The following is a 13,828-nucleotide window of genomic DNA, read 5'->3' as shown; positions in this document are numbered from 1 at the left end:
ACATTTTTGCCTATTTGCCCTACAATGAGCCAAGTAGCAGAGTAAGAAAGGAATCCAGGCCTCCTCACTCTCAGTACTCTGTTCTACTGCTTCCCCTCATAAAATCTCTGTTCTGAGAGATAATATCTACTGAGCATATCCAGTAGCAATGCTTTAACTTTCCAATTTTGCCTTTGATAACTAGATTGGAAACTACTGATACCACAGTAAGAAAGAAATTTGAAAATCTGCTCTTACAAAGCAGTGAGTCTGGGAAAGGGCAAGATGGAACTGTACAATGGCCATCATCAGTGGATTTCAGGAAAGTGAGTGATCAGAGGGGATTAGAAATTTTATTTTCAGCTCCAAATGACAATTTACGTGTGGCAAAATATGGTTCTCCCTTTGAGCCCACAGGACATTGTACTCAACAAAATGGGTGCAGCAAAAGATCTTAAAAATAGAGATTAATTAGCTCTGAAAGTATGACACCACATTTCTGCTGAGTTACACAGAGTCTGTCCATAAGAATCATAGAACCATAGGGTTAGACGGGACCTCAAGGTTAATCTAGTCTAACCCCTTGCCAAGATGCAAGATTCATTGTGTCTAGTAATCTCAGAGAGGAGTTAGCAAAAGATTCTGAATCTTATTCATAAAGTATTGCATATTACTGTATTTACCATAAGGAGACTACGAAAACCCATTTAGGTACCAAATTCTTGCCTGATGCATGGGAAAACACGGGGGTTTTCTTTAAAGCACTAAGTTCTACAACTAACTCCCCCCCTTCCCAAAATTAAACAAAATAAATAATAAACAAGTATATAATGTGATAGAATGATGTGGTTACAGCCTCTTTTTGGAAGATATCAGCATTTGCAACCTGTCACAGTATCTTGGCTTTTGTTGCTGAATTATGAACTTACAAATGCTGAAGGCAGGAAAAGGACTCCAAGTTCATAGGAACGTATCATCAGTTGGGTGCCGTTTTTCTCCAGAGCTCCCCAAGCAGCTTTGGAAAGATTGGCACTGCAAAGAGACAGACAGCAGTTCAGTGTGGCACAATCTTCAAAGCAACAAAACACTTAAATACAACAGCTGCAACAACAATGTACTTGAATTAGAAGTAAAACCTTTCCCCATCCAGAAAGTCCTTTCACAAAGAGAATAATTAGGGCCTTGTTCCTCATTACTATTCCCTCAGTACAGTGGGGAACTGTGTAAGTGCCATATAACAGGGCAGTTGTGCAGTACATATATGGATAAGTACTATGTATTATGAAATTCAATATGAATTTAGTATAGTTGATGCTCCCAGATTCACAATGTGCAAATAACCAACTTCAGCCTTTGCATTATTACCTGGGAACCTGAATAAGGAATCGTTAATAACCAACCAAATTTGGCCTTTTCCCTTATCTATCATCCTTGGAGATGAAAGGATCATTCCCTAATTGGGACTACTTTACATTTCTTGAGACATTTATTATTGAATACGTATGGAAAATTAATAAAGCATAAAAGCATTTTTCCTCATTGACATTTTCTCCTTTGATAAACTCCATGAAGATTTATTACTTTATAAACAAATAATTTTTAAAGCAAATGTTACATTATACTTTCAGCCCATAGCGTCCCTGCTCCCTTATCAGCCAGGGAATAGCTCTCAATTTGAATCTGAATCAAAAAAATATATGCGGTTCTGTCAAGGTTCCTTCCCCACTCTGAACTCTAGGGTACAGATGTGGGGACCTGAAAGAAAAACCCCCAAGCTTATTTTTACCAGCTTAGGTTAAAACTTCCCCAAGGTACAAACTATTTTAACTTTTGTCCCTGGACTTTTTTGCTGCCACCACCAAGCATCTAACAAATATAACAGGGAAAGAGCCCATTTGGAAACGTCTTTCCCCTCAAAATCCCCCCAAGCCCTACACCCCCTTTGCTGGGGAAGGCTTGATAAAAATCCTTACCAATTTGCATAGGTGAACACAGATCCAAACCCTTGGATCTTAAGAACAATGAAAAAGCAATCAGATTCTTAAAAGGAGAATTTTAATTAAAGAAAAAGAAAAAGAATCACCTCTGTAAAATCAGAATGGTAAATACCTTACAGGGTAATCAGATTCAAAAACATAGAGAATCCCTCTAGGCAAAACCTTAAGTTACAAAAAGACACAAAAACAGGAATCTACATTCCATTCAGCACAACTTCTTTTATCAGCCATTTAAACAAAACAGAATCTAATGCATATCTAACTAGATTGCTTATTAACTCTTTACAGGAGTTCTGACCTGCATTCCTGCTCTGGTCCCGGCAAAACACAACACAGACAGAGAGAACCCTTTGTCCCCCCCCCGCCAGCTTTGAAAGTATCTTGTCTCCTCATTGGTCATTTTGGTCAGGTGCCAGCGAGGTTGTCTTAGCTTCTTAACCCTTTACAGGTGAAAGGCTTTTTCCTCTGGCAGGAGGGATTTAAAGGTGTTTACCCTTCCCTTTATATTTATGACAGGTTCCATTATCAGAATCTGTTCCAATAAAGAAATACAAGGCTTCACATTAAATTTGAACTGATAAACACATTAGTAGATGCCTTCTAGCGGGGGGGAGGGGAGGAGAGGAGGGAGATTGATTTTGCATTAGTGATCTGAATTGGCTGGATCAGTACCTAGTTTGGAACATAAGAGCTGACATATTGGGTCAAACCAATGGTCCATCTAGCCCAGTAACTTCTGTCTGACAGTGGCAGTCCCAGAGCTTCACGAGGAATGTACAGAAAAGGGCACTGAAGAATCCTCACCAAACAAGGAAGGAATTTAAAAAGCCATTATACAAAAACTGAAAACAAGTGCTTCTCTAATATTTTGACCGCTAAGGATATGGACATGAATATTATGTAGAAGATATGCTGACAAACATTAATCTATTTTCTTCTATTAATCTTTTGTCTTTGTGAAAATAAAGACTGTTTTCTTGAAGATAGGCTTGAGAAGAAATTTTATAGCTTGGGAAATGAGTAAACCTTCTTTCATCTTTGAGTATTTGTCCACATGGATCCCTCTTTTGGTGCTCACGCATGCGAGACTGGATTCTTTTGGCCAGCAGGGTCCATTGGGGCCACGACCCTACAGGTCCTCCCACCACCCAAGGGTATAAAAGGGCAGGCGCAGTCCCTACTGTCCCTCAGTTCTTTCTTACCACCCATGGCAGCAAGACTGAACCACTGCACTGTCCGTCTGCTTTCCTAGAAACCAGTAAAGAAAAACTAAACCACTGTCCTAAAAATCCAGAGATTAAATCTTGCCCCTCATATGACTTTCTATACTACTAAGTGATGGGCATTCTAGGTGCTTTTTTGTTTAGGCAAGGGGCATATTCCAGAATGTTGCTCCATCTGCCACTCATTTTCCAAAGGCCCATGAAGCCCAACTGAGATTATTCCTTCTTGAGTGCTCCAGGAAGGCCTCTCTGAACACAGAAAGGAAGGACGTAACAAAGGCACAGTCCCCTGCCCAGTCCCTCTTAATGAGCACCCTGGAGAGCCATGATTCTACCCCAAGCTCCAGCGAAACATTGGACCCCAGTCATGGGCTTCAATCTCTGTCGCAATAGCTTCGGAAAGGTGCAGGAGGGATCATCACTCCAGAGTTGAGTTGAGACACAGGTCACCCTCCCCAGGCCCCATAAAAAACAGATACAAAAATCACCACAGGTCTCACTCTTCTCAAACTCAAAGGGAAGCCAACATCCTGAGAAAGAACCCTCTGGTGCCTTGGTACCAACTATTAAACAGGTGCCTATAGTATCTCCACTGCACCTCTGGATCATCCTTCTTCTGGTAGTTACCTCCTCACTAGCCAGTTCCACAGCACCATCCCTATTGGCACCTAGGGCACACGTGTGTACTGGGTGATTTAGCTGTGGGCCCCAATACAGGAGTCACTTTGCTGGATAGGCTGAAAGGTGCTAGTCAGACTACTGGTCACTGAGATCTCGGTAACAAACAAAATAGATAATACCAACTCTATCACCTACTTGAGTATAAGTGACATCAGAGTGCCTTAATATGCCTGAAAGGGTAGCCTCACCTGTGGATATGGTGTGTTCCTTCTCATCCTCCCCATCGGTGTACAGGATGGTTCCTTTCCCACTCACCCTCCTATCCCTTCAAGGGGATCACAATGGAAATCCAGGAGGGACTCTAGGGACTGCTCTCAGCAGGAAAAGGCATGGACCTCAGAGACCAGCCCCCAAGTATCCTTCTCTGCTTCTATCAGTCCAAGATTCATGTGCCTATCAACCTTGGCCCTACTAGGCACCCTGGGGTATGCAACCCCCATACTTGCAAGCCAGTAGCTACTGCCCCCACTCCCAGGGCTAGATCCTCTTCTCCAAAGAGGCAATATAGATCTTTCCAGCCAGGCCAATTAATACAGCCTCAGATACTAAAGAGATGGGAGGAAGAGAGACACGTACACCAGGCAGATGAGGGAGAACAATTAATCCCGGCCACAATTCCCTTATCCTTCCCTAATGAGGCAGTGAACCCCTCAAGGTCTTCTCCAGTTGATGATTTTAAGGCATTCCAACATATTAAACGCATGGCAGAGGCTCTTGACATAACAGTGGAGGAGGTGCAAGAGAAACCACACAAACTGCTAGACATTCTGCACTCTCCCTTCCTTGCTTGGTAGGTTGGCCATACTGATAAATAAGGGGATTACTGGAGCTTCCAAAAGACCTCCTGCATCAATTCAAGCCATATCCAAATGTTCTGACAAAAAGTTATCAAGCCCCTTCCAAAGGATTTGAGTACTTTTATTCTCACCCTGTAACAAGGATCTCTTGTTGTAGCTACTCTCCAGGGATCCAAATCCTAAACAAGGGCTTCCCAAATCAACACTTAGGGAGAAAGACCTTAAAGCTGGACCTATTTGGATGAAGGCTGTTTCTCAGCCAGCCTCCAGATGCATAGCTAATTACCAATCGCTAAATACTAAATCGCTTCTTAGAAAATTTAATTATTTACACTAGTGTCCGTTTATGAACAGGTTTATTTTGGAACACAGGGAAAAACTAAAATCTATAATGAATGAAGGGCAGCTGTGTGAAAATGAAAAGTTAATTTAAAGAAAGCTGATTAGGCTCCTAGGTGAACTGGTTCAAATCCACACAGATTCTCTATGATTCTGACAATGAAACAAATTATTGAAACAAATAAGACACACCACACAACAAAAATACTAACCCAGGAACCTATCCTTGCAACAAAGCCCGTTGCCAACTGAGTCCATATATCTATTCAGAGGACACCATCATAGGGCCTAACCACATCAGCCACACTATCAGAGGTTCGTTCACCTGCACATCTACCAATGGGTATATGCCATCATGTGCTAGCAATGCCCCTCTGCCATGTACATTGGCCAAACCGGGCAGTCTCTAAGTAAATGGACACAAAGCAGATGTCAAGAATTATAACATTCAAAAACCAGTCGGAGAACACTTCAATCTCTCTGGTCACTCAGTTAGAAACCTAAAAGTCGCAATTCTTCAACAAAAAAAACTTCAAAAACAGACTCCAACGAGAGACTGCTGAATTGGAATTAATTTGCAAACTGGACACCATTAATTTAGGCTTGAATAAAGACTGGGAGTGGATGTGTCATTACACAAAGTAAAACTATTTCCCCATGTTTATTTCCCTCCCCCCTACTGTTCCTCACATGTTCTTGTCAACTGCTGGAAATGGCCCACTACAGAAGGTTGTTTTGTTTTTTTCCCCTCTCCTGCTGGTAATAGCTCACCTTTCCTGATCACTCTTGTTATAGTGTGTATGGTAACACCCATTGTTTCATGTTCTCTGTGTATATAAAATCTCCCCACTGTATTTTCCACTGCATGCATCCGATGAAGTGAGCTGTAGCTCACAAAAGCTTATGCTTAAATAAATTTGTTAGTTAGTCTCTAAGGTACCACAAAGTACTCTCTCTCTTTTTGCGGATACAGACTAACACAGCTGCTACTCTGACTCCTTTTTATAATTTACAGATAAGCAATCCTTATAAATCCTAAAAAAAAAAAAAAAATCAAAGAGGTTCTATCTACTTGGTTATAAACACTACTATTGGGGGAATTCTGCACCAAAAAATTAAAAAGTCTGTATATTGTATTTATCAAAATAACGCAATATAATCATGCCAGTTATAATTATTTTGGTAATTTATTTCAAAATATTTGTCAGCAAGTATGTCTGTAACAATACAGACCTCCCCGCCCAAAAAAAAGGTTTTGTTTTTTTTTTGGTTTTTTTTTTTTTTTTTTTTTACAAATAGATTCCTTACTAGGCATATTAATATAGAACTTTGTGTAATTCACTTAAATTATAACACAGAACAGTATTTCCTGCACCTGTCAGAAGCAGTGCAAAGGCTGTGGGGAGTCAGGGGTAACAGAAGAGCTGAGGGAGAGGGAAGGAGCCTAGGAGTGAGGCTGGAGGTTGTTGGGTGTGGGTGGGAGGTTTTTCTTTGGGGGGAGGGGGGGGAATTGTTAGGGTGTTGGAAACTCTCCCCAAGGCAGATCCTGGCTGACCCCAAGCCTCTCCCATTCAGTCAGGCACATCTGCCCCTGTCCCCGTGCCCCTCCTCCCCATGGGTCACTGGAGCCCCGCCTTCCCCATCCCCAACAGTCACCCCACTAGCTCCTGAGCCCATGCTCCAGTCTGTCCCCCCACTTGCCATTCTGAACCCCTGTCTGTGACCCCCCCCCCCCAGCAGCCCTGAGTGGCCCACTCTGTCCTAACCTAGCTCTGCTAGAAGCATGCTGTGATGAACTCTACTTCTGGGGGAATTCTGCAACACTGGGCATAGAATTTTGTATTTTCCCACATAAAATACATTTTGCCTCAGAAGTGCTGCAGTTCCGCCTTTTGCCCACCAGAGGCTGATGTGGTGCTAGAACAGCCAGCATGAATGTCTGTTCTGGTGGCACAGCTGCCTCTGTTGGACAAACGGCAGAACAACAGCACTTCTTAAGCAAAAGGTTTTTTATGCGGGAAAATACAAAATTATGCAAGACAGATGAATTCTGCACATCCGCAGAAGTGCAGAATTTCCCCAGGAGTAAAACACCCAGCAAGAAACTCACAGCAATACAATCAGAATTTAGCTGGTTGAGTATTTTAATATTGAAATAAATTAAATATTCCTCCTTAGATTTCAAGATTAGGTTTACAAGAAGTGGAAGTTTGGACAAATGATCAGGGAGGAGTATAAAAATATTACTCAGGCATGCAGGAAGGCCAAATCTTGGAGGCCAAACACTTGGAGTTGCAGCTAACAAGAGATATTAAGAGTAACAAGAAGGGTTTCTTCAGGTATGTTGGCAACAAGGTGGTCAGGGAAAGTGTGGGATCCTTGCGGAATGGGGGAGGCAACCTAGTGACAGAGGATGTGGAAAAAGCTAATGTACTCAATGCTTTTTTTGCCTCTGTCTTCACGAACATGGTCAGCTCCCAGACTACTGCACTGAGCAGCACAGCATGGGGAGAAGGTGAACAGCCCTCTGTGGAGAAAGAAGTGGTTCAGGATTATTTAGAAAAGCTGGACGATCACAAGTCCGTGAGGCCGGATGCACTGCATCCGAGGGTGCTAAAGGAGTTGGTGGATGTGATTGCAGAGCCATTGGCCATTATCTTTGAAAACTCATGGTGATCCGAGGAGGTCCCGGACGACTGGAAAAAGGCTAATGTAGTGCCCATCTTTAAAAAAGGGAAGAAGGAGGATCTGGGGAACTACAGGCCAGTCAGCCTCACCTCAGTCCCTGGAAAAATCATGGAGCAGGTCCTCAAGGAATCAATTTTGAAGCACTTCAAGGAGAGGAAAGTGATCAGGAACAGTCAGTCAGCATGGATTCACCAAGGGTAAGTCATGCCTGACTAACCCAATTGCCTTCTATGACAAGATAACTGGCTCTGTGGATGAGGGGAAAGCAGTGGATGTGTTATTCCTTGACTTTAGCAAAGCTTTTGATACGGTCTCCCACAGTGTTCTTGCCAGCAAGTTAAAGAAGTATGGGCTGGATGAATGGACTATAAGGTGGACAGAAAGCTGGCTAGATTGTCAGGCTCAACAGGTAGTGATCAATGGCTCCATGTCTCGTTGGCAGCCAGTATCAAGTGGAGTGGCCCAAGGGTTTGTCCTGGGGCCAGTTTTGTTCAATATCTTCATTAACGATCTGGAGGATGGCGTGGATTGCACCCTCAGCAAGTTTGCAGATGACACTAAACTGGGAGGAGTGGTAGATACGCTGGAGGGTAGGGATAGGATACAGAGGGACCTAGAAAATTAGAGGATTGGGCCAAAAGAAATCTGATGAGGTTCAACAAGGACAAGTGCAGAGTCCTGCACTTAGGACGGAAGAATCCCATGCACAGCTACAGACTAGGGATCGAGCAGCTAGGCAGCAGTTCTGCAAAAAAGGACCTAGGTGTTGCAGGGCATGAGAAGCTGGATGAGTCAACAGTGTACCCTTGTTGCCAAGAAGGCTAATGGCATTTTGGGCTGTATAAGTGGGGGCATTGCCAGAAGGTCGAGGGACGTGATTGTTCCCCTCTATTTGACATTGGTGAGGCCTCATTTGGAGTACTGTATCCAGTTTTGGGCCCCACACTGCAAGAAGGATGTGGAAAAATTGGAAAGAGTCCAGCAGAGGGCAACAAAAATGATTAGGGGGCTGGAGCACATGACTTATGGGGAGAGGCTGAGGGAACTGTGATTTAGTCTGCAGAAAAGAGAAAGAGAAGAATGAGGGGGGATTTGATAGCTGCTTTCAACTACCTGAAAGGGGGTTCCAAAGAAGATGGATCTAGACTGTTCTCAGTGGTAGCAGATGACAAAACAAGGAGTCATGGTCTCAATTTGCAGTGGGGGAGGTTTAGGTTGGATATTAGGAAAAACTTTTTCACTAGGAGGGTGATGAAGCACTGGAATGGGGAGGTGGTGGAATCTCCTTCCTTAGAGGTTTTCAAGGTCAGGCTTGACAAAGCCCTAGCTGGGATGATTTAGTTGAGGATTGGTTCTGCTTTGAGCAGGGGGTTGGACTAGATGACCTTCTGAGGTCCCTTCCAACCCTGATATTCTATGATTCTATGTTCAATATTTTCTTTTTCTATAAACAGCAAGCCTTACACCTCAGCTTCCCTGTTAGACAATGACAGCAGAGAAATTTCATAAGTGATCTCTACAAAGACTTCTCCCCCATCCCGCCCCCAATTTTGACCTAAGTTTGTAAGTTACTTCTGTTAACAGTGAGGAAAATCATAGAATGATGCCCAATTTAAACTACAGTAGGGAAAAATGAGAACTTGTCTCTAGTAAATCTTTTGAACTACCGGTTAGAGTTTATAATCCACACTCAGTTTGACTGTATTAGTTTATACTATCGAGAGTGAATAGAGTTGAATATGCTGATGTTCCATACGGATCTCTTGCTAAGGAGAGGGTCTCATCAGGAGCAAGCACAACATACAACAGTAGCAAGCAACCCCATAGCATTAGCTAATATTAGCTTGTATCATTGCTGACACATACACACGTCCTCAATATTTCACATGTAAATTCTGTTCTAGTTAAAAAAGGGTCCACTATTTTGAATTTCACTCCAGAACTAAATCACTGTCTCTCTGCAGCAGTGACTTTCAGCAGCATTCTTTGAAATACACCAAGTTTTCACTAGAATATTGGACCTTCAGTGGAGACATACATACTGGCTAACATTTCTCCGTTTCACTGACCACTACATTCTTTACGTAAACTTTTTTAAAATTTCCCTTTGAGCATACTATTTAAATCAGGCCAAGCTGAACAAATATTAATACCCTCCTCCCCAAATACAACACCCCCCACCAAAAAAACATCAGAAACACATTTGTGTGGAGACTTGGGGCCTGGAATATTAAACTCCGAGTAATGAAATCATAAATGACAATATTTGGACATGACTAGCTATTAGCAACTCAGCATGTATACAGCCCAATGCGCTGAAGACATATATGCTTCAAACGAAACAAATACAGATTTCATCTACTTGACACATTAATATTCCCAAAGATTTTAATCATGGTACAGAATAACATCACAATTTCTTATTTATGTTACCCTAATGTGCTCCTTTCAACTTACTTTTATTCATAAAACTACTTTCTACCTTATCTTAATTGATCCAGTCCCTGGGATGACTGCCCTCTGTGTAGCAAAACAGGAAATTTTCTATAAGAAGATTTAAAAAGAGGCTATAATTTCAATGGATAATACTAATATTTATTTTAAGACTTCTAAAGATTTGAATATTCACAGTTGCTTAAATCCCATAATTTCGTGCATTTTTCAATTTTTATCGAAATTTTCACTGTTGCAGGAAATTATGGTAAGAGGCCTGACAATTTTTTCATGACAGTGGATGCTGAGATTCAAAAAGTTAAAGCTTTATCACCATTAAGACAAAAATTGTCAACATCATCAAAATATTGGGGCTGTCAAGTGATTAAAAAAAATTAATTGCAATTAATCTTGCTGTTAAATAGAATAAGATTTATTTAAATATTTTTGGATGTTTTCTACATTTTCAAATATATTGATTTCAATTACAACACAGAAACAAAGTGTACAGTGCTCACTTTATATTTATTTTTTATTACAAATATTTACACTAAAAAAGTAGTAGTATTTTTTCAATTCACCTAATACAAGTACAGTAATGCAATCTCTTTATCATGAAAGTTGCACTTACAAATGTAGAATTACGTACAAAAAATAACTGCACTCGAAAACAAAACAATGTAAAACTTTAGAGCTGAGAAGTCCACTCAGTCCTACTTCTTGTTCAGCCCATCGCTAAGACAAACAAGTTTGTTTACATTTGCAGGAGATAATGCTCGTTTACAATGTCACCTGAAAGTGAGAACAGGCGTTTGCATGGTGCTGTTGTAGCTGGCGTCACAAGATATTTACATGCCAGATGCAGTAAAGACTAATATGTCCCTTCATGAGTCAACTGCCATTCCAGAGGACTTGCGTCCACCACCATTCCAGAGGACATGCGTCCATGCTGATGACAAGTTCTGCTCAATCACGATCCAAGAAAGTGTGGCCAGCTGCATGTTCATTTGCATCATGCGAGTCAGATGCCACCAGCAGAGGTTGATTTTCTTTTTTGGTGGTTCGGGTTCTGTAGTTTCCTCAGAGTATTGCTCTTTTAAGAGTTCTGAAAGCATGCTCCGCACCTCATCCCTCTCAGATTTTGGAAGGCACTTCAGATTCTTAAACCTTGGGTCGAGTACTGTAGCTATCCTTAGAAATCTCACATTGGTACCTTCTTTGCGTTTTGTCAAGTCTGCCGTGAAAGTGTTCTTAAAATGAACATGTGTTGGGTCATCATCTGAGACTGCCGAGACATAACATGAAATACATGGCAGAATGCAGGTAAAACATTGAAGGAGACATACAATTCTCCCACAAGGAGCTCTGTCATGAACTTACTTAATGCATTTTTTTTTTTAAACTAGTGTTATCAGCATGGAAACATGTCTTCTGGAATGGTGGCCGAAGCACGAAGGGGCATATGAATGTTTAGCATAGCTGGCATGTAAATACCTTGCAATGCTGGCTACAAAAATGCCATGTGAACACCTGTTCTCACTTTCAGGTGATATTGTAAACAAGAAGCGGGCAGCATTATCTCCTGCAAATCTAAACAAACTTGTTTGTCTTAGCAATTGGCTGATGAAGAAGTAGGACTGAGTGGACTTGTCAGCTCTACAGTTTTACATTGTTTTGTTTTTGACTGCAGTCTTGTAACCAAAAAAACCCCTGACATTTGTAAGTTGCACTTTCATGATAAAGAGATTGCACTACAGTACTTTCATGAGGTGAATTGAAAAATACTATTTTTTTAATCATTTTACAGGGCAAATATTTGTAACACAAACAATAATATAAAGTGAGCCCTGTACACTTTGTATTCTGTGTTGTAATTGAAATCAATATATTTGAAAATGTAGACAAACACCCAAAAATATTTAACAGATTTCAATTGGTATTCTCTTGTTTAACAGTGCAATTAAAACTCCGATTAATCGCGATCAATTTTTTAATCATGGTTAATTTTTTTGAGTTAATCACCTGAGTTAACTGTGATTGACAGCCCTACAAAATACACAAAGCAAATCAATAAATCAAACTCTAGTAAGTTCTCAAGCAGTATTTCTCTTAATTAACATGTTTTTGTAAATTTTGATCATCAATGGACTTTTTTGTGGATTTGTGCATGCACAGTGAAATTGACATTTACCAATAAAATCTAATTATTCCAAGCCTACCTATTGTTTCTCTTCCAAAGGAGGCAAAAGTTAAATGAAAGCTGCAATTAAATAAGGTATTTCCAAAATTAGTCTATTCTTTCTACTTTTTCCAGGGGCCTGTTGCATAAGAGAATGGTCAAAGCTCACACAGCATTTCTGAGGTTGCAAGTTTGCTTCCATGGACTTTTTTTTTTAATTAACAAAAATAATCTCAAAGCAATGGTTAAGGGGTTAAGTGATCCATTTTACTGTTTGCAGAAAAATTCTTATACTATGCAGCATTGCCAAAGCTAGCTAGCCAAAAATAAGTCATGGCCCAAAAAAAATCATTAGATTAGCTAAAAAATGAGATATTTTTAATAGATTTTAGGTTGTTTTTGTTTTCTGAGTCTTTAGAATAACTTGAAATCACCACCTTAGTGTTTCTCCATAACCATAAGAGATAGAAACTTCTTTTAAAAATACCTCCTACCTCTCCCGACACACATACAACCACACCCAAAGCGAACACTATCAAATCCCTAGACTCCAGCTTCTAAGGCGAGAAGGAAAATAACTTGAGACTCAATAAAATCTCAAGAGTTAGCAGCACTGACATTGTTTTCCTACCAAGATTATATTTTTAAATTACAGACACATTGGAAAGTTGACTCTCTTGAAATTGGCCAATTTAAGAAAATTCATAGACAGCATCCCATTAAACCTGCTCCCAAAATTATCCTAAACTGCTCAGCCAAGATTTATTAGTATAAACAAATAAACCAAACTGGTTTATTTGCTCAGAATCGGTTCTCATCAATGTCAATGAGATTTATCTCTGAAATCATTGGGAACAGAATTAGGGCAATGCTGGGTGCTTCTGAAAAATCTTATCGTCCACTTCCAAAGAACATGCACTCAAACCAGGATTGAATTTCGACACTATTGATTAGCCACTGTCCAAAAGATTGAACTGAACGCTGCCTCACACAAACACAGATCTGGAAACACTAATGACATCGGGGAAGCATACATACAATTATATCCTGTGCTAGGACCGGAAAATCCTTTGCCTCCTTTGATGAGGATGACCAGAAAAGCTATTCTCTTATATATACAAATGAACTTCTCTAGTTTTAGAATCAATTTCTTTAACTGGATACATTCTCTCTGGGGTTGGCTGGAGTAGAAGCTTTGCTATCTATTGCTCTGCAAGGGCAAAAGACTCTAATGATCTATTATTTTGCTTTCCAAATTTAACAATAGTCACAGAAAAAATAAAAGGAGCATCATGACCGGAAATCTGAAAGAGGCATTAAAGAGGAAGAAACTCCCATCCATGAGTTGGTATTTGAGATTGTTCCTATGCCTTCTAGTCCCTACCTTCTGTATTTGACATACCTCAAAAAAAAAGAGTACCTTGTAGTACAGGCTAATTTATAGCTCAAAAAGTCCTTTTCCTCATTACAACTTTATACCAATCAATAGTTTTTGTTTGTTTTTAATAAAAA

The 13,828-nt window shown here is 40.5% G+C and overlaps 1 protein-coding gene across 1 annotated transcript in view; it reads right to left on the bottom strand.

Annotated features, from left to right (window-relative positions):
* TDP1 (tyrosyl-DNA phosphodiesterase 1) overlaps positions 1-13,828 on the bottom strand; it is a 99,376-nt gene that overhangs the window by 31,937 nt on the left and 53,611 nt on the right. Inside the window, exon 14 of the mRNA XM_074956103.1 lies at positions 909-1,011. Coding sequence (XP_074812204.1) covers positions 909-1,011 — 103 coding nt within the window. The remainder of the gene's footprint in view (positions 1-908; positions 1,012-13,828) is intronic.

This window comes from Natator depressus, chromosome 6 (genome assembly GCF_965152275.1).
Source record: "Natator depressus isolate rNatDep1 chromosome 6, rNatDep2.hap1, whole genome shotgun sequence".
Taxonomy (NCBI): Eukaryota; Metazoa; Chordata; order Testudines; family Cheloniidae; genus Natator; species Natator depressus.
Note: the sequence above shows the minus strand (reverse complement) of the source record. Positions and strands in the feature narration are given on the sequence as shown.